The 26,670-nt window shown below is 44.7% G+C and overlaps 2 protein-coding genes across 2 annotated transcripts in view; both read right to left on the bottom strand.

Moving 5' to 3' along the window:
• The window catches only part of LOC126473719 (UDP-glucosyltransferase 2-like), a 294,068-nt gene that overhangs the window by 9,790 nt on the left and 257,608 nt on the right, over nt 1-26,670 (bottom strand). The gene's annotated exons all lie outside the window — the stretch shown is intronic.
• The window catches only part of LOC126473721 (UDP-glycosyltransferase UGT5-like), a 61,385-nt gene that overhangs the window by 9,784 nt on the left and 24,931 nt on the right, over nt 1-26,670 (bottom strand). The window contains exons 2-3 of the mRNA XM_050100968.1: nt 25,952-26,133; nt 25,407-25,866 (exon numbers count right to left, since the gene is read on the bottom strand). Of these exons, the coding sequence (XP_049956925.1) occupies nt 25,407-25,866; nt 25,952-26,133 (642 nt within the window). The remainder of the gene's footprint in view (nt 1-25,406; nt 25,867-25,951; nt 26,134-26,670) is intronic.

Below are 26,670 nucleotides of genomic sequence, written 5' to 3'. Positions count from 1 at the left end.
ATAGACCCTCTATATACTCCTTCCACCCTTCTGCTTTGCCTTCTTTGCATACAACTGGGTTTCCATCAATGGTCTTGATATTCATGCAAGTGGTTCTCCTTTCTCCAAAGATCTCTCTAATTTTCCTGTAGGCAGTGTCTATCTTACCCCTAATGAGATAAGTCTCACACATCCTTACATGTGTCCTCCAGCCATCCCTGCTTAGCCATTTTGCACTTCCGGTCTATCTCATTTTTGAGACGTTTGCATTCCCTTTTGCCTACTTCATTTTCTGCATTTTTATTTTTTCTCCTTTCATCAATTAAATTCAATATTTCTTCTGTTATCCAAGGATTTCTACTAGCTCTCGTCTTTTTACCTACTAGATCCACTGCTGCCTTCACTACTTCATCCCTCAGAGCTACCCATTCTTCTTCTACTGTATTTCTTTCCCTCATTCCTGTCAATTGTTCCCTTATGCTCTCCCTCAAACTCTGTACAACCTCTGGCTTAGTCAATTTATCTAGGTCCCATCTATTTAAATTCCCACCTTTTTGCAGTTTCTTCAGTTTTAATCTACAGGTCATAACCAATAGATTGTGGTCAGAGTCCACATCTGCCCCTGGAAATGTCTTACAATTTAAAACCTGGTTCCTAAATCTCTGTCTTACCATTATATAATCTATCTGATACCTTCTAGTATCTCCAGGATCCTTCCATGTGTACAACCTTCTTTTATGATTCTTGAACTAAGTGTTAGCTATGATTAAGTTATGCTCTATGCAAAATTCTACTAGACGGCTTCCTCTTTCTTTTCTCGCCCCCAATCCATATTCACCCACTATATTTCCTTCTCTCCCTTTTCCTACACTCGAATTCCAGTCACCCATGACTATTAAATTTTCGTCTCCCTTCACTACCGGAATAATTTATTTTATCTCATCATACATTTCATCAATTTCTTCATCATCTGCAGAGCTAGTTGGCATATAAACTTGTACTACTGTAGTAGGCGTGGGCTTAGTGTCTATCTTGACCACAATAATGCGTTCACTATGCTGTTGGTATTAGCTTACTCGCACTCCTATTTTTTTTATTAATTATTAAACCTACTCCTGCACTACCCCTATTTGATTTTGTATTTATAACCCTATATTCACCTGACCAGAAGTCTTGTTCCTCCTGCCAACGAACTTCACTAATTCCCACTATATCGAACTTTAACTTTTCCATTTCCCTTTTTAAATTTTCTAACCTACCTGCCCGATTAAGGGATCTGACATCCCACGCTACGATCCGTAGAATGCCAGTTTTCTTTCTCTTGATAACAACGTCCTCTTGAGTAGTCCCCGCCCGGAGATCCGAATGGGGGTCTATTTTACCTCCAGAATATTTTACCCAAGAGGACGCCATCATCATCATTTAACCATACAGTAAAGCTGGATGCCCTCGGGAAAAATTACGGCCTTCTTTCAGCCGTTCGCAGTACCAGCTTAGCAAGGCCGTTTTGGTTAGTGTTGCAAGGCCGGATCAGTCAATCATCCAGACTGTTGCCCCTGCAACTACAGAAAAGGCTGCTGGCCCTCTTCAGGAACCACACGTTTGTCTGGCCTCTCAACAGATACCCCTCCGTTGTGGTTGCACCTACCGTACGGACATCTGTATTGCTGAGGCACGCAAGCCTCCCCACCAACGGCAAGGTCCATGGTTCATGGGGTAGGCATACAACCAGTGATTTATTGGTTTTCCTCAGCTCTTCTGTTCATTGTGTTGGAAAGAAAAATATTGACACGTCACTGTGTTTGTTTTGACCAACTAAAGCGGTAGTAAAGGAGTAGCAGAAGTACTGAACTAGGTTTCCAAATGTTCCTTTACAAAGGAAATACTACAAATATTGACACAGCACAATTAGCGCATCATTAGAAAAATAAGTGCTGTAGATATTAATGGCGATAACGCTGAGAAACAAAAGAGATCATTTAACTGAACAGGTCCCCCAAAGTCCAATGGATTTCCTGCCAGAGTCTATACAGGATCTGCAGTTGACTTAGACCCTTTTTTTGACCATAATAAACCGTAGTGTGCCCATTATTTGCTCACACCTGCCTACAAGAAGAATAGCAGAAATGATTCACAAAATTGCCATGTAATGTCATTGACATCCAGCACTTGTAGGATCTTAGAACAACTTATGAGCCCAAATGTAATGAGATATCTCGAACAGAATCACCTCTTCCAACTCCAACCAGCATGAATTTGGAACGACCCAGTCATACGAAACCAAACTAACCTTCTTCACACAGGACGTCCCGAAACCCGTGGGTCAAGGCAAAAACGTAGACTCAATTTGTCTAGTCTTCCGTCAAAGCATTTGATTCAGTGAAATACGGACGATTATTAACTAAGTCCAATTATACGAGGTTTTTGATTGGGTTAATGATTTCTTTGATATCGACATATGCAGATCTAATTCAACATATACCACAGGGACATGTATTACTATGCTTGCTGTTAATGCTGTACGTTAATGACATGATCGACAATATTGATAGCATTCCCAGACTTCTTGCAGATGATGCTGTTACGTATAATGACCCACTATCTGAGAATAAGTTGCACAGTTATTGAGTAACAGATTAATAATGTTTCAAAGTAGTGCAAAGATTGGAAACGAAACTTGCTTCAGATATTCAGAAGCGTAAAACTGTGTACATCACAAAATGCTAGCACGTTATAGTCCATGAGTACTATGGCAGAAAAATCTGCATGTAACAATTTGTGGGGATATGAAATGGAAAGATATTGTAAGCCTAGTCGTAGACAAGCTGGTGTCTAACTTCGGTTCATTAGTACCATACATCTACATCTACATCCATACTCCGCAAGCCACCTGACGGTGTGTGGCGGAGGGTACCTTGAGTACCTCTATCGGTTCTCCCTTCTATTCCATTCTCGTATTGCTCGTGGAAAGAAGGATTGTCGGTATGCCTCTGTGTGGGCTCTAATCTCTCTGATTTTATCCTCATGGTCTCTTCGCGAGATATACGTAGGAGGGAGCAATATACTGCTTGACTCTTCGGTGAAGGTATGTTCTCGAAACTTTGACAAAAGCCCGTACCGAGCTACTGAGCGTCTCTCCTGCAGAGTCTTCCACTGGAGTTTATCTATCATCTCCGTAACGCTTTCGCGATTACTAAATGATCCTGTAACGAAGCGCGCTGCTCTCCGTTGGATCTTCTCTATATCTTCTATCAACCCTATCTGGTACGGATCCCACACTGCTGAGCAGTATTCAAACAGTGGGCGAACAAGCGTACTGTAACCTACTTCCTTTGTTTTCGGATTGCATTTCCTTAGGATTCTTCCAATGAATCTCAGTCCGGCATCTGCTTTACCGACGATCAACTTTATATGATCATTCCATTTTAAATCACTCCTAATGCGTACTCCCAGATAATTTATGGTATTAACTGCTTCCAGTTGCTGACCTGCTATTTTGTAGCTAAATGATAAGGGATCTTTCTGTGTATTCGCAGCACATTACACTTGTCTACATTGAGATTGAATTGCCATTCCCTGCACCATGCGTCAATTCGCTGCAGATCCTCCTGCATTTCAGTACAATTTTCCATTGTTACAACCTCTCGATACACCACAGCATCACCCGCAAAAAGCCTCAGTGAACTTCCGATGTCATCCACAAGGTCATTTATGTATATTGTGAATAGCAACGGTCCTATGACACTCCCCTGCGGCACACCTGAAATCACTCTTACTTCGGATGACTTCTCTCCATTGAGAGTGACATGCTGCGTCCTGTTATCTAGGAACTCCTCAATCCAATCACACAATTGGTCTGGTAGTCCATATGCTCTTACTTTGTTCATTAAACGACTGTGGGGAACTGTATCGAACGCCTTGCGGAAGTCAAGAAACACGGCATCTACCTGTGAACCCGTATCTATGGCCCTCTGAGTCTCGTGGACGAATAGCGCGAGCTGGGTTTCACATGACCGTCTTTTTCGAAACCCATGCTGATTCCTACAGAGTAGATTTCTTGTCTCCAGAAAAGTCATTATACTCGAACACAATACGTGTTCCAAAATTCTGTAACTGATCGGCGTTAGAGATATAGGTCTATAGTTCTGCACATCTGCTCGACGTCCCTTCTTGAAAACGGGGATGACCTGTGCCCTTTTCCAATCCTTTGGAACGCTACGCTCTTCTAGAGGCCTACGGTACACCTCTGCAAGAAGGGGGGCAAGTTCCTTCGCGTACTCTGTGTAAAATTGAACTGGTATCCCATCAGGTCCAGAGGCCTTTCCTCTTTTGAGCGATTTTAATTGTTTCTCTATCCCTATACTGTGTAAATGCATTCACTCTACAGAGGAGATCGCTTAAAAAATACAAGGCGCGCTGAAAAATTCGTTGAATGGTCCCAAAGGCTAACATCAGCGTCAGTTATAATGAGAAAAGTGTCAACAGGCGCTTCCTATGGCGAAAACTGCCGAAGTGAAGCAATGGTGCACCCTGCCACCAAATTAACGGAGTCAATATGAAAACTTGTGTCACTGCAAAATGGAGCAACCCGTTGGCATGAAATTTTGCTTCAACTTAGTGAACACTGTGACGTAGACTCATGGGATGTCAGTGCAAGTGTACGAAGTTGAAGCAGTAACTAGGAAGTGTGTATTGCGTGATTTAAACTCTTTAGAGTCGGAAAGAGAGGCTTCATGGATGAGCCACTTTTGGGTCGACTGTCAACAAGAACAGTGCCAGACAACGTCGAGAGAGTGAAACGGATGCTTACGGAGGGTCGGCGACTGAGAATGACAACAGAAGAGTCGAAGATAAGCAGAGACGGTGTAAGAGGTATTGTTCAGAAATATTAAAAAAGGCGGAAGATCGGTGCCCGGTTTGTACCGCACACGCTGACAGACGAGAAGGAGCAAACACGGATGGAAACGTCTGGACATGTCATCGACATGTCTGGCCAGCATCATCACGTTTTGAAAACCATCATTACAGGATATGAGACCTGGTGCTACCAACACGATCCAGGGGCCCACCGACCGTCAGTGGTATGATGTTCATCATCTTTCGCGAACCAAAAAAAAGTCGGCTGGCAAAATCCAAGCTTCCGTCGATGATGATCGCCTTTTCCTACAGGAAGGGCTTCATCTCTCAGGAATTACTACCCGAGGACCAAATTGTCAACATGGAAGTTTATGACTGAGTTTTGAAACGGCTGCTGCAACGCATCCAGCGGATTCGGCCACAACTGTACCTGAGTAGACGGTGGAATTTCGTCGGCGATAACGCCCGTCCGCACATCGCTATCTATGTGCTCAACTTTGTCGCTCTGCGCAAGGTGATTGTTTTGCAACAGCCTCCTTGTCTTCCAGATTTGGCGCCGAGAGACTTCTTTTTGTTTCACTTTAATTTGACGCTGGTAGGCACAGACTTCAAAGACGTTGCAGACATCCAACAACGCGTGGCCGCAGCGATTTGAGCGATTCCACAACAAGCGTTTGCCAACGCCTTAACAAATGATATCAGAGGTGTGTTGTAGCTAATGGTGATTACCTGAATGAACAAAACGCCGAAGAAGCCTCAAAAGGCCCAGCAGTATCGACCGACTGCAGCGTCATTTTCAGCCTAACAGGTGTCAATGGGTGCGGTTATGGAGGGCATGTGGTCAGCTCTCCACTCTCCCGTTCGTTGTCAATTTTTGTGACCGAAGCCGCTTGTGACGGTACGTCACATAAGTATTGACATTTTTAGCGGTTGTAAATCGTAGTTTACGTATTTTATGAATTTAATTAGTGTAAAACATATAGTTAATGTTCTTGAAACAACTGATATGCACCGATAGCAGCTTTATTCAATGTCTATGAAAATAAAAAAGGATCGAAAGAGACGCGATTGTACGGCCGAGGAGGAAGGACGTATTTTGTGGGAGACACACTGTTTTGTTTCGCTATACGGAAGGCAGCCATTGAGCGGCTACACATATTTTATGTAAGTTATTCATATTTATTGCCAAAACAAACTTGTTATTATTATTACAACATGAATTTTTTTGTAATAGTTGTAACCTCAAATGCTCGCAGTGCTAACTATTTTTAATAAGCATTTTTTCAGTAATTTGCGCTGCGAGATGCTCATCTTCCTATGCAGCCTCTGGGCGGCCATTACGCGCCGAACTATTAATTTATTTATCAAAGTGTTAACAGTAAATGTAAATGCGAGAGATTTCGTTGTACGAACCTTTTAAAATTGCAACAGATTAAATAATTTACGTTAAAGTTCATGCTTTTAAATTATACAGATTGACGTCACAAGTGGCGCCCAACAACGTGGGGGCCCAAACTTTATGTACCAATATTAAACACAGAAATGACTGAGATATGGTTGTCCGTCTAGAAAACTATATTCAAAAGAAATTTTTTTATGTATATAATTACATGTATGTGAAATTAATGCCATATATGTAATCTATTTCCATGTACCAAAAATACAAAACTTGAACGAGATCCAACCAGTGAAGATAAATGGACATGAAGCTGATTACATGCGTACCATTGTCTCGACTGAGATAAAGACAACACCAAGCAACAATAACTAATAAAGGTAAGGGTGTATATGCATGCGCTTCTGGGCTGGAAACTAAAGGAAGAAAGGATCCGGGGGCCATGCACTGTGTTTATCTTCTTGAGTTAAAATTTGCCAAAAGTGTTTACGCAATTTGTTTTAACGTCAGTGGATAGTGAAACAGATTCATTTACTAGTACTGAACAAAAATCAGTGTTAGAATTCTGAGACAGTGATTAGTGTTCTGGATTTGAGGTCACACAATCAGCTGTCTGAATCAAATAAATGCTAGTGAATTTGATTGCCAAAGTAATATTTTTGCAGAAGTAAAATTTTTCACAGTGCAACGGAAATATAACGAGTACGAAAGTGTAACTGTTACTTTCAGTAGCAATAGTAGCAGGTAGCTTCTTTGCTTTACTTGATTTCAGTGTTTTGTATGTGCTTTGTGTAGTTAGTATATTTTGTGTCTGTGTCATTTTTGGGGGAAAATAGATTCTGTGCGTACTTGTGTCTTACCAGTCAGAGTTAATACTAGTCTAAATGGTGAAGACACGCAAGGACAAACGGTTAGAGGGGAAAGATCTGTCAGGCTATGACACAGACGAAAATATACAAGAGTGTCCAGTGAGGAACACACCCACAATGACGGGTTCTCAACTTCCAAAACCGGAAGCTGAGCAACCTGAAACGGACAAAATATTAGGATCTGATCAGGATCAAGCTCAACTGAGCAAAGAAATACACTCGACTACTGGCACAGGGAAGGAGGCTGCTACTGCATCGACAGCAAATGTACCAACGACCGATTTTCTAACGGTGCTGATGGCACAATTAGACATGAGAGACAAGCAACGGGAGCAGGCATTAATTAAGCAAGTTAAGGACATTTTAGTGGAAGAGCGTCTCGAACGTGAGGAAAAAGAGAGACAGGAACGCCTTGGACGCGAACGCGGGGAACAGGAGCGTGATGCTCAGTTCCTGGCAAAAATTAATGAAATGTTTGAACAACGTGACAGGGCGTTGGTGTCATATTTGTCGCAGGAGATCGATGCAGTAAAACAGCAAGTGGCTGACTTTGTAGACCAAAACAAAGACATTCCGCAAAAGGTAATGCAAATAGACGAGCGCGTAGATCAATTAGACAAGGCGCATAACGTCTTAGAAATTGAAGTGAAATATATACAGGAAGCAGTCGAACATATGTCAAACAATATAGATCAAAAGATCGATGACTATGTCACAGGCGGCAGCTCGCCTAGAGCCGACCGAGCAGTCATCGAGCCCGCGCCATTCAACAACAACAACAACAACAACACACAGTACGGAAATGTGCCGATAAATGTATGCCGAGTGAAAAAAGCTGACTGCGAGAAAGTGCAACCGTAACGCCAGTCAATTGTTCAGGCGTTGTCGTCGCGAACGGAGAGGTAGCGCTACCAACTGTAGCGCAAGTAAAGCACGAAGAATCACTATTAAAACACAGGCAGTTCCAGACGTTTAATGATGAGAAAAAGAATGTACATCCGGTAATACTTATAAAAAGTTTTCGGAATGTACTCCCAGCATCATGGACTGAGCACCAAAAGGTTCAGTTTGTGATCTCTTTCATCACAGGCGACGCGAGATCAGGGGAGTACAAACAACGGACAAGCGAACGGTAAAGGAAAAAACCAATCCAATAATAGCCATCGTAAGAACGGGTATTCAAAGAGTGACGCATATTCGCAAAGGGAAAACTTCTCTAAGAAAGGAAACACTATGAATAGCGTGCCCACTGTGGATGGTCACTGGCACAGCACTGGATACAATACGTACCAGCATGGCCACTCAAACCCGTCTTCGCCTAAAAGAGGTGGAGAAAACTACAATCGAAAGAGACGAGGCGAAGGGGGAGGAAATTCCAACTTCGGCAATAAAAATATGAGAACTAACAATGAGCAATGGCAACGGGCAAGGCCAGCAAACTGGCAGGCACATCAAAACATGCCGTCAGGTCATGTGCCTGTTAATCACATCAATGTCATCCCGATGCCACCGCCTCCACCTCAGCCTCCGAACAATCAGTCACACGTGTACGCACCGCAGTGCACCTCACCAATTGTGACTGATAATGTTCGAATAACCGATGTGTCTGATCACGTGTCGGCAGGGTGCGACAGGCCGTCAAACTCTGGCCGACCTCTGTAGGCCCTTCCCAGACGGTCGGCAAGATGAAAGAGGGGGGCAGACAGAATGTGGGGGTGAATACGCTCCGCTACAATGACGGATGCGACATGAAAGATGAACTAACAGTTGATCCGCGACCTGCGGACCAACAAGAAATGGAACATGTGCAGGCTGCCTTTGTGGCAAAGATAAATGGGGTCGAAGTAATAATAATATTGGATACAGGGGCGAGTGCTCCTTGTATTGATGAGTAGTTATTCAAGTGCGTGGATCGTGTGAAAAAGTTACCGAGCCTGCCAGTAGAAAATTGTAGGATAGTAGGTGCCCTACGGGGCAGGGTGCAGCTAATAAAGAATCAGGTGCAGGCAGAGATTGCCCTGGAAAACGAAGCCATACTGTGCTCAATCCTGGTGGTCAAAAATCTCACAGTGCCTTGCATACTGGGCCTTGACGCTCTTAGGGAACTGAAGGCAAAACTTGACCTCTCCCGAGCCAGATGCACCTTAACTTATCTAAACCGAAAAATTGATCTGGCATTAATGAGGACTCCGGACGCGTATGTGAACTACCGCCGGAATGTCCGGGTAACTTTACAGGATACTGACGCATTGAATCACAACAACTGTGTTGTAAATCAAGGCAGCAGCGAACCGGAACCCGGTTGGGAACGGCAAAATGCTATTATTAAGCAGCGTATTGAATCAAAAGTAGCCGAATCTTCGTACCTGAGTCAAGTGCTGAACCAATTTGTACAGGTGTTTTCAGAAAAACCGGGGATAATAAAAGAGTATGAGTTCGACATGCAAGTAAGACCTCATCAAACTTTCTGCCGTGCCTCCTATTCAATACAGTGGTCGAAAAGACAAACCGTGGGGAGAGAAATTCAGAGAATGCTGCGGTGGCAAATATAGAACCGTCAACATCACCATATAGTAGCCCTCTGTTAGCGGTTACAAAAACAGACGGCAGCGTTCGGCTGGTGCTGGACGCACGGGATATTAATAATTTAATAATACCTGTTCGGACCCGGCCGGAAAATATAGAGGAACAAATTCAGAAATTTCAAGGTGTTAAGCACTTAACAAGCCTGGATTTAAAAAGCTCGTACTGGCAGGTGCCGTTAACGCCAAATTCAAGAAAATATACCGCGTTTATATTCGCCGGTAGAAACTATCAATTTCGAGTTTACCGTTTGGGCTGAATATAAGTGCGTGCATGTTCATTGCAGCTCTGGACACCATGTTAGGACCTGATCTTCTTGAAAGGGTAACGGTGTATGTCGATGATATTCTCATCGCCACAGAAACCTGGTCTGCGCACATCGAGATTTTGTACCGTGTGCTGGCAAGGTTTGCAGCCGTCGGGGTTACTTCCAACCTCGAAAAGTCAAAATTTGGCAGGCAAGAAATAAAGTTCTTAGGACATATTATTTCTCCGGTGGGGATTCTACCTAACCCAAAGAAGCTGAAAGCGATAGAGGAGATGCCGTACCCCAAGACGAAAAAGCAATTGAAGGCGTTCCTTGGAGTGGCCTCCTTTTTTAGGCGGTTTTTACCGGCGCAGTTGCTAAACAGTGAGGACGTACTAGGTCTGCTTAGAAAGAATCGGCCATGGAATTTTACGGAAGAATGCAAGAGAGCCTACGACCAAATTAAAGCGGCATTAGTGAATGCAGGAATCCTACACCATCCTGACATGTCACGAGATTTCTATCTAGCAACAGACACATCTTTTTGCGGGCTGGGATGTTGTTTATTCCAAGTAGACAACAACGGCCAGCAAACAGAAGTAAAGATAATAGGATTTGCCAGCCGAGTGTTAAATTCATGTGAACGGTCCTATTCTGCAACTGAATTAGAGGCGCTTGCAGTAATCTGGGCCTTGAAGAAATTTCACTGCTATGTATATGGCAAAAGAGTCATAATCTTTTGCGACCACCAGGCTCTCAGCTATGTGCTTACGTGCCGTTTGTTGCACAAGCGACTGACGGGGTGGATTTTAGCTCTACAGGATTAAGATTTTCAAATCAGGCATGTGAAAGGGTCGGACAATGTTGTGGCAGACGCGTTGTCTATATTACCCCGAGCATTACCAGAATTTGCAGGGCTTGTAGAACAATCTACAGAATTCAAAATCTTGGTACTGGGAGATTCCATCCGGCGGAATAAATATGTGCATATGTGTCGAGAGATCGCACACATGCAGCGTGACGATCCGTTGTGGTGTAAAATAATGAATTCTGTAAGCAATGATCCGTATGGGAAACTTGCCAAATTATATATGACACAAAATTATATTTTGTACCACCGAAGGGCTGAAACATCTGAAAACTGGAATGAGATTTTCACTCTGCAGCGGAGTGTGCGCAGATATGAAACTTCCTGGCAGATTAAAAAGTTTTAATCTGCCAGGAAGTTTCATATCAGCGCACACTCCGCTGCAGAGTGAAAATCTCATTCTGGAAACATCCCCCAGGCTGTGGCTAAGCCATGTCTCTGCAGTGTACTTTCTTTCAGGAGTGCTAGTTCTGCATGGTTCGCAGGAGAGCTACTGTAAAGTTTGGAAGGTAGGAGACGAGGTACTGGCAGAAGTGAAGCTGTGAGACCGTGCGTGAGTCGTGCTTCGGTAGCTCAGATGGTAGAGCACTTGCCCACGAAAGGCAAAGGTCCCGAGTTCGAGTCTCGGTCGGGCACACAGTTTTAATCTGCCAGGAAGTTTCATCTGAAAACTGGTGTGTGTGTATACCAACACAGTCAGTAGAGAATTTAATATGGTACACACACGATTCTTGGGGACACTTTGGCGGAAAGAAATGCGCAGACTTATTGTCTAGGTACTGCTACTTCCCAAACTTGCATCGTAAGGTGAAGGCTCTTGTGAGAACTTGCCTTATTTGTCAAAAGACAAAACCGTGCACTCGTAGCGCGAGACACGAGCTACACCCAATAGTGCCGACAGCACCAGCACCCTTGCCGATAGCAAGAGGCGGGTTGAAGTATGTGGTAGTAGCATTGGACATTTTTTCAAAACATTTGAAGTTGCATCCTACAAAAATGTCTACCACAAAAGCAATAGTCAGGAAAATGGTATCAGATTACATACCGAACGTCGGAAAGCCGATGACTTTATTAACTGACAATGCTACTTACTTTAAAAGTCACGACTGGAAAGTGTTTATTTTGGAACACAACATCAAGCATGTTTGTGTGTCATTGTATAACCCGAGCGCGAACCCTGTCGAACGTTGCTTCCGCGAATTCAACAGGTTTGTCCGCACATATGCGGCAAATCATCAAACGAAGTGGATTGAGTTAGCACCTCAATTCGAGAAAATACATAATACTATACCCCATGAATCCACTGGGTGCACACCAAATGAACTCATGACACAGGATTCACCCGACGAGGAGTGGTTAAAGCTTTTGCGACGAATTCCACGACTTGTAAACAGAGAGCAGAAGCTACAGCAAGCCCTGTTCGCAATGCAACACAATGCAGCCATTAGGAAGAAGAAGTAAGATAGCACATTTAATAAACTCTACACGTACAACAGAGGAGACTTGGTGATGCTCAGGAGTCATCCCAAGTCCTCGAGTATCAAAAAAGTCAACAGAAAGCGGCAACTCTTGTATACAGGACCACATAGGATTTTAGAGATACCACATGACGGGTGTTACCTGTTGGCACACCCGGACACAGGAAAGATAAGAGGCTTGTTCCCGCACAAGGACTTAAAACCGTTTATATCCAGGGATACTTAAGGGTTTAAGTCTAAAATGTGTAGTGTGTAAAAGTAGATGTAAGTTGTATGCCTAGTTAGTAAGATTTATTTAATGTTTATTTGATTTTATACCTGTGCTTGTTAGATATAGAGTAGTTGCTAAGTGTATGTATGAGTGAGTTGTGACAGAAGGAGAATACTGCACTTAAACAAGTGCCGTGACAGAAATGAGATTAGCAAATGAATCTGCGTAAGGACGCTCTGCACAGGATAAACCTTGAAAATGGAGAAAGCATTGTGCATGGTCGTCGGACGCGCAAATTAACAGCGAGAATTCTCGAAAAAAAAAAAAATTTCAAACAGAATAATATCGCTTAACTTCCACACTGATTCCAGCTTGAAGGTGCTTGCAGGTACACCCGCTCGCAAGCAAGGCAGCTGAAAACGCAACAATGACAACAGTTTCTCAATCAGTGTTGAATGAATAAATAATAGACATGTCGTAAAACCTACTGAACTCACGGGTCCGGTATGACCAACTGGTCAACACTTTAAATAAGAGGTGACAACTAGGTCAATCACTGAACACTAAGTGATAAATGAACCTAGAAGGAACTCTAATTGTACCATATCTATGTATATACATAATATTAACATATAAAATGGAATGCAAATTTATTATGTAATTCTAGTAAAATGCTATAAACCATGTTCCAATTTAAAAGTGACTATCCGAACGCTCAAATAGTGAAAAAACGGATGAACTGAACTACGAATTGGATCGACATAAAAGTGTGAACAGTTAACTGTGCAATAACACAACATGTGTGACTGTGTTTAACAGTGGATGACTGTTCTGAAAGTATAGTGAACAAAGGAATAAAAATTAATAGCTCAAATGGTGTGCCTTTCCCAGAAAACAATTTAGATGCGAAACATGATAGACATTCACAATGTGGATAAATGTTTCGGCAAAGAAGTGAGACTTCTGATAAACGGAGCCCTAGCAGTGGACTGAGAAAATACGCTATAGGTAACGCACAGCGAACTGTGGTTTCCAGACCGGCAGAAGCGCGCTAGAAGCGACGCAGGCCAAGTCATATGAAGCGAAAAGTGTCACCGCGACGTACTCAACCGAACACTCACCATAGTGACATAGTGACTGCGATCAAGTGACCACTTAGCTTAAAACTACAGTTATGTTAAATCAGTGTAAAATATGTAAGTTAGTACCAGAACTTATTTAAAGGCCTGGAACTCGTTCGTTCGTACATTCTTACAATGCATTACGTAAACAGTGAACACGAGTGACTGTGGAGTGTTTGGGAAACTAATGAATTTTCTTCCAACACTTATAGCAGGTATATTTACTTTATTATGCTGATGAACTGATACTCGGTGAAATCGGCGGTTGTCCTGTCCACGCAGCGGGCGCGGCGCCACGCCCACCGACCGGCAGCTGTTCGCGCCTACGTCACCGCTTGGGCCAACGAACCGGCGCCGGCTGCTACAAGCGGTCACATACGCTATCGTCTACGCCAGAAGCGACACCTCGCCAGACCAACAACAAACCGCCGTCGGCAACGTTTATTTCGATCAGATCCAAAAATGTTGTAGTCGACGATTAACTGATATACCACGTAAAATGGTAACAGTCAAAAACACAAAGCCTAAAACAACTATCTGTACAAAAAAAAGACTGTTGGACGTTATGTAATTTCATGTTTTAGTGATGATTTTTTGTAATGTAAATGTACACGTATATATTTGTCTGTTAATTTGTGTGCATGTGCTATACATTCAATGTAAATCAAAATTAACCGTAATAACAACAATCCGAAGGCTCCGGGCGGGGTTTTTTTGGCCCGTTTTTTTCCTTTACGCCTGTAACCCGAATGGGGGAGCGTAAGTCAAAGTGCCTCGGGTTTGTAAGATACCGGATTGTTCCTATTCATAATAAAACAGAATGACAGATGGGACTGATAGACGTACTCACCTGTAATTGTGACAACCATAATTGTGTAATGAACAGAGTATTGAACAGTGAATTGAAATAGGTGGGCCAAACAAACTTTTGGCCGTCCACAAAACTGAACTAAATATAAAACCGTAGTGAGTCTGTACATAAACAGTGGACTTTATTACGTACACCCTCACTAGGGGGTCCATGTGACGGTACGTCACATAAATATTGACATTTTTAGCGGTTGTAAAAATGGTTCAAATGGCTCTGAGCACTATGGGACCTAACAGCTATGGTCATCAGTCCCCTAGAACTTAGAACTACTTAAACCTAACTAACCTAAGGACATCACACAACACCCAGTCATCATGGGGCAGAGAAAATCCCTGACCCCGCCGGGAATCGAACCCGAGAACCCGGGCGCGGGAAGCGAGATCACTACCGCACGACCACGAGCTGCGGACTAGCGGTTGTAAATCGTAGTTTACGTATTTTATGAATATAATTAGTGTAAAACATATAGTTAATGTTCTTGAAACAACTGATATGCACCGATAGCACCTTTATTTAATGTCTATGAAAATAAAAAAGGATCGAAAGAGACGCGATTGTACGGCCGAGGAGGAAGGACGTATTTTGCGGGAGACACTGGTTTGTTTCGCTATACGGAAGGCAACCATTGAGCGGCTACACATATTTTATGTAAGTTATTCATATTCATTGCCAAAACAAATTTGTTATTATTATTACAAAGTGAATTTTTTGTAATAGTTGCAACCTCAAATGCTCGCAGTGGCTAACTATTTTTAATAAGCATTTTTTCAGTAATTTGCGCTGCGAGAAGCTCATCTTCCTATGCAGCCTCTGGTCGGCCATTACGCGCCCAAGTATTAATTTATTTTTCAGTGTTAACAAGAACTGTAAATGCGAGAGATTTCGTTATAAGAACCTTTTTAAATTGCAATCGATAATTAAATTACGTTAAAGTTCATGTTTTCAAACTATACAGATTCCATGAGTTCAGTAAGTTTCATCTTGGCCGCTCCACGGCAACAATCGAAATTCTCTCAGGCCTTGCTTTGCAATCAATAAATAGAAATTAACAAAATTACATTCAGTTCAGTTAACGGCAACTATATTTTAGTCATCACGTTCAAAATCTAAAGCTGTTACATGAATAACTGAGGCCCTTGAAGAACCCGTTTGATATTTACTTACGCATGTAAGTAAAAGTGGCTCTGAGCACTATGGGACTTAACATCTATGGTCATCAGTCCCCTAGAACTTAGAACTACTTAAACCTAACTAACCTAAGGACATCACACACATCCATGCCCGAGGCAGGATTCGAACCTGCGGCCGTAGCAGTCGCGCTGTTCCGGACTGAGCGCCTAGAACCGTTAGACCACCACGGCCGGCAGATTTCAACTAATCTCTAACAGTCTTAAGAGGCAGTGTTCAGGACTCTAGGAAAATACACTACTGGCCATTACAATTGCTACACCTCGAATATGACGTGCTACAGTCGCGAAATTTAAGTGACAGGAAATAGATGCTGTGATATGCAAATGATTAGCTTTTCAAAGCATTCACACAAGGTTGGCGCCGGTGGCGACACCTACAACGTGCCGACATGAGGAAAGTTACCAACCGATTTCCCATACACAAACAGCAGTTGACCGGTGTTGCCTGCCGAAACGTTGTTGTGATGCCTCGTGTAAAGAGGTGAAATTCGTAACCATCATGTTTCCGACTTTGATAAACGTCGGATTGTAGCCTATCGCGATTGCGATTTATCGTATCACGACATTGCTGCTCGCGTTGCGAGATCCAATTACTGTTGGCAGAATATGGAATCGGTGGGTTCAGGAGGGTAATACGGAGCGCCGTGCTAGATCCCAACGTCCTCGTATCACTAACAGTCAAGATGACAGGCATCTTATACGCAGGGCTGTAATGGATCGTGCAGCCACGTCTCGATCCCTGAGTCAACAGATGGGGACGTTTGCAAGACAACAACAATCTGCACGAACAGTTCGACGACGTTTGCAGCAGCATGGACTATCAGCTCGGAGACCATGGCTGCGGTTACCTTTGACGCTGCATCACAGACAGGAGCGCCACCGATGGTGTATTCAACGACGAACCTGGGTGCACGAATGGCAAAACGTCATTTTTTCGGACGAATCCAGGTTCTGTTTACAGCATCATGATGGTCGCATCCGTGTTTGGCGACATCGCGGTGAACGCACATTGGAAGCGTGTATTCGTCATCGCCACACTAACGTATCACCCGGCGTGATGGTATGGGGTGCCATTGGTTACACGTCTCGGTCACCTCTTGCTCGCATTGACGACACTTTGAACAGTGGACGTTACATTTCAGATGTGTTACAATCCGTGGCTCTACCCTACATTCGATCCCTACTAAACCCTACATTTCAGCAGAATAATGCACGACCGCAAGTTGCAGGTCCTGTACGGGCCTTTCTGGACACAGAAAATGTTCGACTGCTGCCCTGGCCAGCACATTTTCCAGATCTCTCACCAATTGAAAATGTCTGGTCAATGGTGGCCGAGCAACTGGCTCGTCACAATACGCCAGTCACTATATTTGATGAACTGTGATATGGTGTTGAAGCTGCATGGGCAGCTGTACCTGTACACGCCATCCAAGCTCTGTTTGACTCAATGCCCAGGCGTATCAAGGCCGTTATTACAACCAGAGGTGGTTGTTCTGGGTACTGAATTCTCAGGATCTATGCACCCAAATAGCGTGAAAATGTAATGACATGTCAGTTCTAGTATAATATATTTGTCCAATGGATACCTGTTTATCATCTGCATTTCTTCTTGGTGAAGCAATTTTAATGGCCAGTAGTGTACTACAGCCGCACATTTATCGCTCCCATAGGGACAGTGAAGACAATATTATACGATCTGTATCACGTACAGAGGCATTTACGTAGTGAATTTCCCGCGCTCCACATCACAATATGTGGCACATAGGGGAGTGCTATCCACAAATGGTTCAAATGGCTCTGAGCACTATGGGACTTAACAACTCTGGTCATCAGTCCCCTAGAACTTAGAACTACTTAAACCTAACTAACCTAAGGACATCACACAACACCCAGTCATCACGAGGCAGAGAAAATGCCTGACCCCGCCGGGAATCGAAACCGGGAACCCGGGCGCGGGAAGCGAGAACGCTACCGCACGACCACGAACTGCGGACTGCCATCCACCACACGGTGTTTGCGTAGGAGCATAAGCTATCACTTTTGGGCTATAGACTACATATCTCCTTTTCATGTGATACTTTCATTTAGATACATATTATTGTCTTTTACTTCTTATTGTGATGTATTTTAGCATTTCATGGCGGTATATAAGAGAATTCGAAGCCCAACGCTATTCATAGCAATGCTTAATCCATATTTAACTATGAATGTTGTCGTTGTGCGTAGACGAAAACTGCATAGGATTCTGCAGCCTTTTATTAAATAGTCACACCGGTTTTAGTCAGATCACCGAAGGAGAGTAACGTCTGGCGTGGATAGTAATTGTATGGTTAGCCGTATGGGTAAAGTACGTGCTGTTGGCTATTTTCCCTTTGCTTTTACGGCGAAGGTGAAATGGGATGATGGCGTAAAATTCCTGACCACCAGACCTCAGGTCGATGTCCTGGATTATATTCTAAACCTTTTGATGTGTCGACAGTAGTGCCGACACAGTGTGATTTGAGGGGACCGCAATGCACGCTATAAACACACGAAGGATGGCGTGAGGTCTGAAACAGGATACTAAATGAATGCTATAAAGAAAAGTACGTAGCTTCTGGAATACTTAACTTTAATCCATCCTTGTTGTACATCGCTCTTGACGATACAAGTGAGACTCTTTAGGTACAAGCTATGTAAGGCTAATGGCGCCTTGCTAGGTCGTAGCCATGGACTTAGCTGAAGGCTATTCTAACTATCTGCTCGGCAAAGGAGCGAGGCTTCGTCAGTGTAGTCGCTAGCAAAGTCGTCCGTACAACTGGGGCGAGTGCTATTCCGTATCTCGAGACCTGCCTTGTGGTGGCGCTCGGTCTGCGATCACACAGTGGCGACACGCGGGTCCGACATGTACTAATGGACCGCGGCCGAATTAAAACTACCACCTAGCAAGTGTGGTGTCTGGCGGTGACACCACATTCCTCCCCCGCAAATCGGCGGACGGTCGTGTTATAAGGCTTCCGCCCGCCGTGGGAGGACCCCATGTTGACGTATGCGACGAGGTGGGGAGCCTAACAACAGGCGAGGCTGTGCCACCCTCACCCGGCCATTCGGTCCGAGGGGAGCTAGGAAACGCCTGAAAACCTACTCCAGGGTGCACGTCAACATGCGGTGTATGCGCCCGTAAAGAGACAGGAGGGGCCGAAGGGTCGACCTCCATTGCGTCGGGGTACCCGACGCGCGAAGACGCTATGTGGTCCGGAGAGGGCAAGAGTTCCATGGCGGAGGACAGCTGGTCACGGGAAGCGATCGGCGGCGCGTGACCCAGGGAGGCGCTTGGCGGTTGCAGCGAAGCGTCCACTGCGGGCGGCGCCGGCGGGAGACCAAGCGGCGGCGGCGGCGGCGGCGGCGGCGGCGGCGGCGGCGACGCGTCGCCATGGGGCAAAATGGAAGGCAGCGTCGGTAACACCTGGGGATGAGGCGAGCCAGTAGATGGGTCCCCAGGGCGCTGGCCAGACGGCACCGTCGCTGAAAGCAGACGGGGAGCGGCTGAACCCGTGCGACGACAGAGGCGCAGCTGATTGAGATGCCGACGCACCTCACCAGAGGCCCCCAAAACCAAATACATCGCGCGGCCGAGGCAGCGAAGAATGTGCCCTTCGAGCCAACGCCGTGAACCGCGAAAGTTGCGATAGAACACAACGTCGCCTGGAGCAAAAGCAGGAGTCTGCCGCTGCACAGGAACCTGATGCGGCGGATGCAGCAAAGACATCAAGGTTCGATGAGGACGACCGTGGAGCAACTCAGCCGACGAGCGACCATCTCGGGGCTGAGAGCGATACGAAGACAAAAAGAGCAACAACGCATCCTCCCGAGAATGCGACTGTTTCAACTTCAACATCCGTGACTTGAAAGTCCGGACCAGTCGTTCAGCGGCACCGTTTGACTGAGGCGAAAACGGCGCGGACGTCAGGTGTTGAATACCATTGGCCTTGCAGAATGACTGAAATTCTGCGGACATGAATTGTGGGCCATTGTCGGAAACAATAATCTGTGGAAGACCTTCAATGCAAAAAATTCCAGACAACGCTTGGATGGTGGCAGATGACGTCGTGGAAGGCATCCGGACAACAAAAGGAAAATTACTAAAAGAATCGACCACAACCAACCATCGAGCATTCCAGAATGGACCAGCAAAATCGATGTGCAAGCGTTGCCAAGGGGAAGTGGCTTTCGGCCATGCAAAGAATTTCCACGGCGGTGCGGATTGTTGTTCGGCACACGCCAGGCAAGAAGAGCACATATTCGTAATCGCAGCATCGATTCCGAACCAAGTACAGTGCTGACGAGCAAGTTGTTTCGTTCGCACTATACCCCAATGTCCTTGGTGGAGAAGCCGTAAGACAGAGGACTGTAACGAACGTGGGACCACGACTCTGGACTGATCATTATGAGAACGCAACAACAAAACACCACGTCGTACAAAAAGTCTCTCCTTATGAGCAAAAAATCGGCGAACCAACGGATCCTCGATCCGTGACTTTGACAAGAGCCATGGCGTAGCAACAAAACGATAAACGGTAGCAAGGACAGGGTCAGCAGCTGTGGCTGTAGCTACACGACCAAAACCAATCGGAAACAAGTCGACCACGTCATCGGTTTCCGAATCAATGAACATGCAAGCAATTTCGGAAGAATCGAATGCTCTATCCTCAGCAACAGGCAAACGGGACAACGCATCAGCGTTTCCGTGCTTAGCAGTGGACCGATACAAGATATCGTAGCGGTACTGCAAGAGGAAAATAGATCAGCGAATAAATTTCTGCGCTGTACGTGGAGGTACAGGCTTGTTCGGATGAAAAAGCGATGTCAAAGGTTTGTGGTCTGTGATGATGGTAAAGTGACGACCATACAAGAAATCATGAAGCTTTGTAACACCAAAGACGAGAGCCAAAGCTTCTTTCTCTATCTGCGAGTAATTTCTTTGCGTAGACGAGAGCAATTTGGACTCAAAGGCAATAGGGCGATCATGCGATCCATCTTTGTGCGCAAGCACAGCACCGATCCCGAAGTCCGATGCATCTACCATCAACAAAAGGGGTTTCTGGGGATCGAATGGCGTAAGGCAAGTATTAGAAAGCAACGCCGATTTCAACTGGCGAAAGGCGCGTTCGCATTCCGTCGTCCAGACGAACGGAACACCTTTACGGCGTAAGCGATGAAGCGGAGCTGAAATGGAAGAGGCATGCGGGATAAAGTTATGATAATAGTTAATTTTTCCCAACACACTCTGCAGCTGCTTCAAATTCTGCGGCGAAGGCAAGCCGTGTATGGCACGGAGGTGCTCTGGACTGGGATGTATTCCTTGTGCATTTATGACATGTCCCAGATACGGTAAGTCACGAGCAAAAAAAACGCATTTGTCCTTCTGCAAGCGAAGACCATTGTGTCGCAATACCTGAAATAACGTTCTTAGATTTGCGAAATGTTCTTCTGCTGTCTTTCTGGAGATCACAATATCGTCCAGATAGTTCGCAGCAGTAGGGACCGACGCACAAACAGTTTGTAAATATTACTGAAACAATGCAGGGGCGGATGCACACCCGAATGGCAGTCTTTTGAATCGGTACAAACCAAAATGCGTGTTAACCACCAAGACGCGCTGGGATTCCTTGTCCACTGGTATTTGCAAGTACGCATCTGCTAGGTCCAACTTTGAAAAATATTGACCCGGGCACAGTTTATCAAAAAGATCTTCCGAGCGGGGTAAAGGATAAGTTCCAATCACTAATTGTGGATTCACTGTTGCCTTGAAGTCCACACAAAGTCTCAATTTTCCGGAAGGTTTCGGCAAAATTACTAAGGGTGAGGCCCAGAGAGAAGCTTGCACAAGTTCAATTACACCTTGTGATTCTAAATCGTGTAATGTTCTTGCGACCTCATCACGCAATGCGTGAGGAACATTGCGCACTCTGAAAAATTTCGGTTGCGCGTTGACTTTCAGTTCCAAATGTGCTTCATAGTTCTGAGCGCAACCTAAGCCCGGTGCAAAAATGTCTGCAAATTCTTCACACAGACGAGAAACACTGTCTGAAGGCACAGTCTGATTCACTGATAGGACCTGATGTACTACAGACATGTTAAACAACTGAAATAAATCTAATCCAAACAAGTTCACTGCAGTAGAAGAACGAAGAACGTAAAATGACAAGTTTTGTTTGTCCCTTGTATGTTGCAAGAAGAGTGCACTGTCCTAACACAGGGATATGCTGTCCTGAATAACTAGTGAGCTGAACATTTGCGGCACGCAATGGAGGTTTGCCCAGTTGTTTGTACGTGTCTTAATTGATCAATGAAACTGCAGCTCCGGTATCGAGCTGGAATGGTATGACCGTGCCATTAAAGTCCAAATCTACAAAAAGTTTATTGTCCTGCTGACGACAAGAGCGACTGTCTCGTGCAATTTGAACTGATACCGGTACAGCATCACTTGCTAATGGACGTGATTTCCAGCGACGTCGACGCACACATTTTGTGGGACGAACACAGTCACTGTGAGAGAAAGTGGCACTGGACGGACTGGAATTAACTACATGAATGTCCACGGGCGAAGTTCCACGAGCCTGAGTGTCCTTAGTTCGATTTCGGCGTGAAGCAAAGGGCCTGGAATGATTAAGAGCGTCTGATCTGAGCTTTTTCTGGCAAACACTTTGAACATGTCCTTTCTTATTACAGTAAAAACAAATAGCTTGGCGTGACGGGCAATTGTCACGCGAATGTCTAGTTGCACACCGCGGGCATGATTTCACTGCATTTGTATGCTTGCGCGGCACACTTGGAGAGCTAGGCGGTAGCTGCGCGGACGAGCGCGAGGGCTGTTTATCGTTTCGTGCAGCGCGCCCGGCGGGCCGGTTAATGTGACACACGGCTGGCGAAGTTGCAAATGATTCCTGTGCAAAGTCAAGTGTGTCTTGTCTATCTAATATGTCTATCACTTGTTGAAGGGAGGGATTAACTAGTTTCAAAATCTGTTCCCGTATACGAACATCAGAAACGTTCTGTGCAATTGCATCACGGACCATAGTATCTGAATAAGGGAGTCCACATTCACACTCAAAAGCACAATCCCTTGTAAGGCCTTGCAAAGTTGCAACTCACTCCCGATTAGTTTGACCGTCCGTACGTTTTGTACGAAAGAACGTATACCGTTTTGCAACTACATTAACTGTTTCCTTGAAATAGGCCTCTAAAGCAGACAAAATTTCTTCGTAGGACAGAGTTGCTACGTCGCGTCGGGGAAATAATTTCACTATCACACGGTACGTTTGCACCCCTACACACGACAATAAGTGAGGCTGCCGCTCGTTACCTTGAATTCTGTAGGCGGCGAGATGAAATCCAAATTGGCGTGACCACTCCGTCCATGTTTCCTTAGCTGGGTCAAATGGCCGGAACGGGGGTGCAACAGCATGTTGTGGCTGCGGTAGCAGTGAAGCGGCGGCCGGCGCATCGTTTTGCATTGCACGTTGACCCTGGACGAGCTGTCCAAGGGCATCCAATAACGCCTGCGTCTGCCCGATTCTGCAAGCGATAAAATTCGGACAGTACATCTGGAGAAGCCATGACACAAGTAAATGTAAGCAAGTAGAAAGAACAAGACCCTTTTTTGACTCGTCGCCATATGATGTGTCGACAGAAGTGCCGACACAGTGTGATTTGAGGGGACCGCAATGCACGCTATAAACACTCGAAGGATGGCGTGAGGTCTGAAACAGAATACGTAATGAATGCTATAAAGAAAAGTACGTGGCTTCTGGAATACTTAACTTTAATCCATCCTTGTTGTACATCGCTCTTGACGATACAAGTGAGACTCTTTAGGTACAAGCTATGTAAGGCTAATGGCGCCTTGCTAGGTCGTAGCCATGGACTTAGCTGATGGCTATTCTAACTATCTGCTCGGCAAAGGAGCGAGGCTTCGTCAGTGTAGTCGCTAGCAAAGTCGTCCGTACAACTGGGGCGAGTGCTATTCCGTATCTCGAGACCTGCCTTGTGGTGGCGCTCGGTCTGCGATCACACAGTGGCGACACGCAGGTCCGACATGTACTAATGGACCGCGGCCTATTTAAAACTACCACCTAGCAAGTGTGGTGTCTGGCGGTGACACCACACCTTTCCGCAGCGTCTCGTGTAGTGTAGGCATCTGATACTGTCGATGGTGAGCCGTCCGGCGAAAGGTGGCGCTAAGCTCTGCGCCCCCTTGGTGCTATTCGAAAGGAGTAGGCTGTGTGTCGGTACTGGATTTCACTTCTCCCATCTCTCATCACCATTCACTACAGTCATGACCCCACGATTCACACACACACAATTCTCATACTTCGCGAAGGCATGGCGCCATCGTGGGCAAACTGCAGAAAAACCTAGACGGCTGAACCTGGCCTTCCCGAATCTCCCAACCAACAGCGCCTAAGTAGTGTATTCGCTCACTGCTCGTTGAAAGAGATGAAATTTCAGGAGGTAGAATGAAAACCTGGGGATACTGAGGCAGGTACAAACACACAGAATAAGTGGTGCGCTGCAATACAGGAGTTTTTTGTACTTACAGATTCGCTTCTTACGTCGTTTTTCTAAATATTTGGTTTCATCGTTCTGACTCAGTAACTCGGAAAAATTTGTTACCTTTTCTCCCTACAAAAGCAACACTTCATTTAGCTAACAAAATCAGGTTCTAGACTTCTGTAATCCAATACGTGGATGAAAATAAGAGTAGATGACTATCTTCTTAATCATAACAGCAGTCGTTCCCCGCTTACAGATGGATTTCTGCCCAGTCATTGCTTCGGAAAGAAAGTCACCGGGTAAAACTGAGACAGAAACTAGCAGGACTGCCAGCATTTGAACTCAAAATAAACTGTCGCCCACATCATCCCCCCCCCCCCCCGCCCAATCATGAATCATGTTACATTCCTTAACACCTTTCGGGACAATACGACAGAAGGTATGTGACTGGCCAATGCAAAACTTCAGGGGAGTCTATGAAAGACGACATACAGATCCGACCCAGGTTTCTGATGTTTTTCATTGGTTTAGAAGCCCCCAAAATGTTCTTAATCGTTTTTCAATTGGGTGATGTAGGAAACCTGTCAAAAATTTCCTTCAAAATTAGACTCCTGCTCAGCTCCGCAGAAGAGCTGAATTTCGCATAGAAAGTCTGAATTATCATGTAAAAGCGACTTTGCTGTAGAAAATATTCTAATGTTGCAGTTCCTATCTGACAATTTCTTAAAACTAGAGTATCCATGACGACGTTTACTTCTTGCCTTCTCTTACAATACCACCGTTGATTATACACATGTGTGCTAGTAGCTCTTCTGGAATCTGTCTGGCACTCTTCTCAAACTTGTCAGTCTCTACAAACATGCAGACATCGGTGGCTATTAATTCTCGTTGTCATTTTCTTCTGACAGAAATCATTTGTATGAACGCATTTACATGCGCAACCTAACGTCGCACGTAGTGTATTCAGTGACATGTATGGCAATTTTTGACCAATCCGCATATGATATATTTATTAGGTATTTCAGTGCACAGTCAGACGGTATTGGAAATGCGTCGTGTCCACAGTTGTGTGTAATGGATCAAGAAATGTTCAGTTACTCATAAAGAGTGGAGGATATTCTTACAAGGAAGAGTTTTACACTAATAATTTAAAAATGAAATTATTCTTCTGGGCTAACACACAGTAAATGTTACTTCTTACCCGAGGAAGTGGCTTCCGTTGTTTCTCTAGATGTAGTCCCGTCACCTCAATGATATTAGGCAACAGTGGCCGTGGGTAATTCACGCTGAAGTGGTTGTTGACAATAAGAAGGCTGAAGTTTCTGTCAATTTCTTCCACAGGGGGGTGATCAGGGCCAAAATATTTCCTAATCAGTTCATTTTGCGATGGCATTGTTACGTAGTTCCATATGTAAAATATTCGAGCCATAAAATAGGCATTATATAGTCTTTCCCAGAAAGACATGTGGTCTGTGTAGCCAACCAGCAGATCGGGACAGTATGCTGGGTTGTTGGGATTTCCATAAGAAGCGAGAACTGGAGTAGGAGCGGCCAGAGACACGTAGCCAATTGTTGGTGGGGATCCCAACTGGTGAATCAAGCCATAATAGCAATAATATACTAACTGCTCCAGAATAACTACGTCGAAAGACGGCTGGGACCTGCAAACAAAAGTAAGACATCAAAACATCTTAGTATTAAGCATTTTAGAATGTAAAACATATCGCTCAATTCAAACATAATTACCGGAGAAAATCCTTCATCTGTTGGGATTCTAACTGGATCTCACACGTCGCCTTTCCTGAAGGAGACCATCTTTCTATGAATCCAACTGGACTTCGGTCTGACATCGAAGTAAAGTCAAATGTTTTTCTCCAATAGTCGTATGTCATCGATACATCAATTTCTGTAAAATTCTGGATGTTTTTCTGTAGGAAAAAATGTATTTCAGTAGATACGTCCCACAAATATATTACATGTTCAATAACGAACTACACAATGGTGTCCAACTTCTAAGTGTCGGCGTGAAAAAGGAAAACTGAATGAGAAGAATCTGAAACTCATTCTATAACTACATTACGCAGTCAGCTGAGTAGCTGTAAGTATGTATAACACTTGACACGATATTCTGTTCTTTTCTTTACTGCATGAGCTTGTTTGTCAGTGGACGTGAGCTTAAGAATTACCTGTAACAGACTTCGAATAGGTACGTTATTTAAAGATAACGCATTGCAGAGGATCAGGAACACTTTTTCCCGCCATATGTACATCGTCTGTACACTGGTTTACTGGCTACAGAGCACACGTGCATAAAAGTACGCCAGACAACGACCATCGTCACAGCTGAGCTTGCTAACGTGTGTCAGTATGGTGTTTCTCCACTCTGAGGTGTGTGGCTCGAGACCGGGCGTTGGAATTAATTTTCATCTCTTGTATTTATCTGACAAATGAACTGCGGCTCATGT

Source organism: Schistocerca serialis, chromosome 4 (genome assembly GCF_023864345.2).
Source record: "Schistocerca serialis cubense isolate TAMUIC-IGC-003099 chromosome 4, iqSchSeri2.2, whole genome shotgun sequence".
NCBI lineage: Eukaryota > Metazoa > Arthropoda > Insecta > Orthoptera > Acrididae > Schistocerca > Schistocerca serialis.
The sequence above is the reverse complement of the archived record's forward strand: the minus strand, read 5'-3'. Positions and strand labels throughout refer to the sequence as shown.